Source organism: Stenella coeruleoalba (genome assembly GCF_951394435.1).
Source record: "Stenella coeruleoalba genome assembly, chromosome: 5".
NCBI classification, from domain to species: domain Eukaryota; kingdom Metazoa; phylum Chordata; class Mammalia; order Artiodactyla; family Delphinidae; genus Stenella; species Stenella coeruleoalba.
In genome coordinates, this window is record NC_137150.1 from 13,910,878 (window position 1) to 13,916,158 (window position 5,281).

At 40.5% G+C, this 5,281-nt stretch overlaps 1 protein-coding gene across 1 annotated transcript; it reads left to right on the forward strand.

The window, feature by feature from the left end:
• Positions 1 to 450: 450 nt before the first annotated feature.
• On the forward strand, positions 451 to 1,084 carry LOC307186801 (small ribosomal subunit protein uS12m-like; the record flags this gene model as incomplete). Its single annotated transcript, XM_079922346.1, has 1 exon — positions 451 to 1,084. Exon 1 carries the CDS (start codon positions 668 to 670, stop codon positions 1,082 to 1,084), a length of 417 nt encoding a protein of 138 aa, XP_079778472.1. The 5' UTR covers positions 451 to 667.
• Between the last annotated feature and the right edge of the window lie 4,197 nt (positions 1,085 to 5,281).

Sequence of the window (5,281 nt, forward strand, 5' to 3'; positions counted from 1 at the left end):
TCTTCATGTAATTTGCAGCTCTGTTATTAGGCAAGAAACCATTTAGAATTCTATGTCCTTTGAATGAATTGAGTCCTTTATCATTTATTAAATGGACCTCTTTATCCTTGATAATATCCTTTGCTCTAAAATCTACACTAATATTTGTGATTAATGCTCACATAGTATATCTTTTCCCACCCTTTAGCTTTGGCCTATTTGTGTTTTTATATTTAAAGTAGGTTTCTTCTAAGCAGCATATATTTGGGTCTTGCTCTTTTTTAAAATCCAATTTTTTAATTGGAGTACTTTGATCATTAATAATTAATGTGATCATAGGTATAGTTGAGTGCAAATCTACCATCTTATTATTTGTTTTCTATTTTTCCATACGTTCTTTGTTCCCCTTTATTGCTTTTTCTTCTTTTGGATTAAGTATTTCTTATTATTTCATTTTATCTCTTTTACTGGCTTAGTTATAATTCTTTGTTGTGTGTGAGCATGTATGTGTGTGTGTGTGTCTGTGTGTGTAGGGTTGCTTTAGGTTCAAAGTATACATGTTTAACTTATCACAATTTGCCTAAATGATATACCACTGCATGTATAATATAAGAACTTCACAACAGAGAGAGGCCGGATTCCACGTGTCTGTGGACCCGGCTAGGGTTGGGATGTTGCAGGCAGCGGGATGTCCTGGTCCGGCCTTCTCTGTGGCCTCAGCACATTCCTAAATCATGGCCTAGCCCTGGCCTCCTTGCCTTGGGCCACGCATCCCACAGCCACCCAGAACCAGATGCACCACCGGGGATCTCTGAAGTATCCGCCTGCGAAAGTGGGCCCCTCGGCTGGCCGGCAGCAGCTGAAGGGCGTGGTCCTGAGTACGTGCATCTGCAAGCCTAAGAAGCCCAACTCGGCCAACCGCAAATGCAGCCACATGCAGCTCAGCACTGGTCGGGAGGATGTCTGCTTCATTCCCAGAGAGGTCCACAGCCTACAGGAGCAACACGTCATGCTCGTGCAGGGCAGCTGCAGGCAGGACCTGCCAGGCGTCAAGTTCACCGATGTGCGCAGCAAGTACGACTGTGGCCACGTGCAGAAGAAGTGACCCCCTCCCCACCTCCCCCCGGATACAGCGGGTGGGTGTTCACGGCAGAACAACAACCTTCCCCACGGGGCTCCTGCAGTGTCCTTGGGAAGCTACTCCAGCTCTAGAAGTAGCTGGCCCTGGTTCAAAGTCTGGCCACCTCTTCCATCAGGGCCACCATTAACCCATAGTGGCCCTGGGTGTGAATCAGAAAAAAGGCGCCCCTCTCCCAACACCCTTGATTTCCATGCTGATGCCAGGGACCTCTTCTGCTGTACTGCCATCAACTGGGAAGGGGTTGCAATATACACAGAGACACCGCCCCGCCCCCACCCGACCCAGGTTGTGACCAGAACCCCCTTGTGTGGTATTCGCCCTCTGTGTGGTCTTGGCCACTGACATCCCTTCTGACCTCAGTTTCCTCCTGCAGAAAAAAATAGCTCCACTCGCAGTATCCCCTTTATTAGATTTGGTGAAGATTAAACTAGATGCTTTATGTGCATAACAACAACAAAAAAAATAAACTTCACAGTAGTATACTTCCATATCTCCCTTACCTGGCCTTTGTGACACTGTTATCATATATTTCACTTCTACATACGTTACAGACCATATACTGCTATTATTTTTTCTTTAAACAGTCTGTTAGCTTTTAAACACATTTAAATAATAATAAAGTCTTTCCACTAATGTAATTACTATTTCTGTTGCTTCTCATTCCTTTGCATGGATCCATACTTTCATCTGGTGTCATTTTCCTTCTGCTTAAAAGACTTTAATATTTCTCAGAGCAAAAAGTTTACTAGCGATGAATTCTTCCAGCTTTTGTATTTCAGAAAAGTCTTAATTTTACCTTTGTTTTGAAAGGTATTTTTCCTGGGTGAAGAATTCTAAGTTGACAGGTTTTTAAAAAACTTAAAACTCTGCTCTAGGGCTTCTCTGGTGGCGCAGTGGCTGAGGGTCTGCCTGCCGATGCAGGGGACATGGGTTCGTGCCCCGGTCCGGGAAGATCCCGTATGACGCAGAGCGGCTGGGCCCGTGAGCCATGGCCACTGAGCCTGCACATCCGAAGCCTGTGCTCCACAACGGGAGAGGCCACAACAGTGAGAGGCCCGCGTACCGCAAGAAAAAACAACAACAAACAAACAAACAAAAAAAACCCCTCTGCTCTATAGTCTATGGTGTCTTCTTAGTTCTTACCACACCAAATCTAATTTCCTGTGCTTACAATTTAAGGATCATCCTATAAATTGACTGATTTTCCCTCTACTCCTTAAAAGTAATCCTCAAACCAGGCATGCTATTCTCCTTCCTAGTCCTATATTTATTCTTCTTCCTTTCTGTGTAACTTTACCTCCATTTTTGTCTCCTTCATCCTTCAAGTTCTCTCAAAAGTTTAAAGCCTTGCCTTCTCTAAGAGGCCTTTCCTTCCAAGTTATTTACATTTTTCTTCATCACCATCTGCTTTTACAGCCCTTGGACTATCAGAATTTTCATCATTAATTATATACAGCATTTTTTGCATTTTTCCTGATCTTATCTTGCCTGTTTGATGAAAGCTCTTTAAGAAAACTGAGTAATTTATACTGTTTATGCCCTCTACACCATCCTCTTTCTGTACCTCCTGCCCCAATCAGTTTTGTAGCTGCATTTAAAAGATTTGATTAACAAGGGACTTGATAATTCACTGAACTAGGTAGGTATTATCTTTGGGAATTTGAAAGTAATTTATTAACAGGATCAGAAGTCATACCAGAAAGGCCAATTTCGCCAACTCTAACCACAGCAAAAGATTTGCATTCCAAATACAAACATCAAGTTTTAGGAAAATTATACTGCTATTCAAAAACTGGTATCGTTTTGGTTTTCATGATTTTCATAATGGTCAAGGTGATCAAGTGACTAGACTCATTTTCCAGCAGGGATTGTGGCACTCATTTGGCCCAAACATTTTTTACATGAAGATGAGGACAGATTAATAGTTGTTCTTATACAACATGGGTTATGTTAGACTCCCTTAGTTAGGATTCCTACCAAGTTAGTTTCACAGAGAGGAAGATCTAGAGACCTGAATTACTGACACTTTTATTCTCAACTTCAGGTTTAAAAATAGTATTTCTTTCTAGCCATGAATGCTCCACATTAATTTTATGTGCACTCATGCCCAGGCTTGTCAGATACTAAATGTGTATGTCTCCAATTGAATAAATAAGAATGTACTTATAATAAATTGACCATTTAGTGTTTTCTGGGCTTCATCTTAGTTTCTTAGCTGTAATGCCCATGAACTCAACACTATTACTGCCCTTAGATTTTAGAGAACATTTATAAATCCATCTTTGCATCTATCTATCTAAATATCTATCATCTATCTAAATATCAATCTATCATCTATTTACCTCTCTCCCTATCTATAAATATCTGTATATAAATCAGTGAGTCATTCATTCATACATTTTTTATTTTTTTGAGTTAACTAAATCACATTGTTTAATATTTCTTACCCAACCCCCAAATTTGATATCACATAACTCAAATCCTTTTTCTCTTACACCTCAGTTTATAAATTCGATTTAACCCAATATTTCCAATCATTTTCAATTTTATTCAATTTTCAATAAATGTCCCAAATGTTTTCTGTGCCACTCTGTTGGAAAGATCCTTAACTACTTTTAGCTTCCTGAGATGTCACCAGAGTAAATGCACCTGAGACCATATTCATGTTTGTTTCTGGGGGGAAGATAGGGCTGGAGTAGCTATAATGCTTTGCCAGAAACCTGTGTTAAGGCAGGTGCAAGAGGACTAATGTGTCAAGAACAATGACGAGTACAGAGATATTATGCTACCTGCAAATTAAAAAACTAGTCTGTCACAGTTTCATGGATGCTAGTAGAACACTCAAGACTCCTGGGTCTAAGACAAAAGATTTTATTATTCGTAGCAGTATCAGTAGCCAAAGAACCAAAATTATTTTGTGCCAGTTCTTTGAGCCCCAATTTCCACAAGATAACATGAAAAGGTGACATCGGCTTACATAGTGGGCTGCACTTGAGAAAACTTGAGCTTAGAGAAAGCTTCTATAATGGTTAAAAAGCATGTCTGTTTTTTACTCTGCTGGGAAACACTATCCCTATCTTCCAAGACTGCTGTACAAACATCCTTGAAATGATAGTCCAGAACCAAGTCAATCTTTGCTCAGAGGATGTGCAGAATCACAAGAGATCTACGGAGAGTTATCTTCAGTACAAGGGAATATTGGTTTGGGATTCGTCCTTTGAAATAAAGTCTTTCAGAATAAACAGGCAGCTCAATGAGACAGAAATAATTTCTGCCTTATATAAGGATATAATTAATTTTACCACCTGAACTAAAAATTTTATTTGTTATTGTTTCTGCAATGCAATTCTGACACTGGCTACCCAGAATGAATGCAGACTTCACAGATTAAGCAAACAGTCCTCCACAAGACTCCCCTCACTTCAGACACCAGCCACGAGCTCCACAGTTCTCAGGTCACCTACATCTCTGACCAGCTACAAACTCACGGGTTCCCACTACCCCTTCAGGTTCAACAACTTAATAGAATGACTCACAGAACTCAGGGAAGCATTACACTTACAGTTACAGTTCTATTATAAAGGATACAAATGAGGACCAGCCAAAGAGGGACAGGCATAGGATGAAGTCTGGGAGAATCCTAAACATGAAGTTTCTGTGTCTTTAGAATGTGCCACTCTCTTGGCACATCAGTGTATGATAACCAACCAAAGGAGCTCACTCAGGCTTCAGAGTTTTTACTGGGCTTTCATTATATAGGAATGGTTGATCAAATCATTGGCCACTCCTCCCCTTCTCAGAGGTTCGACACTGAGTTGACATCATGTGGTTCAAAGTCTCAATTCTCTAAAATATAGTTGGTATTTCTGGAATGACCAGCTCCCATCCTGAAGTTAACTTGGGGTCTTCTATGAGTTGTCTCATTAGCATAACTCAGGTGTGGCTGATGGGTTCACCAACAAAGGCATTTCTATCACTCGGGAAATTCCAAAGATTTAGAGGCTCATTCCCAGGAATCAGACACCAAGATCAAACAAATACTTCATTATATAACAGTTTCCTTCTTATTCTCCCAGATATATGCAGCAATAATTTTGTAAAGTGGGAAAAAGAAGAAGGAGAAGATGAAGGAGAAGAAGAGGAAGAGGAAGAGGAGGAAGA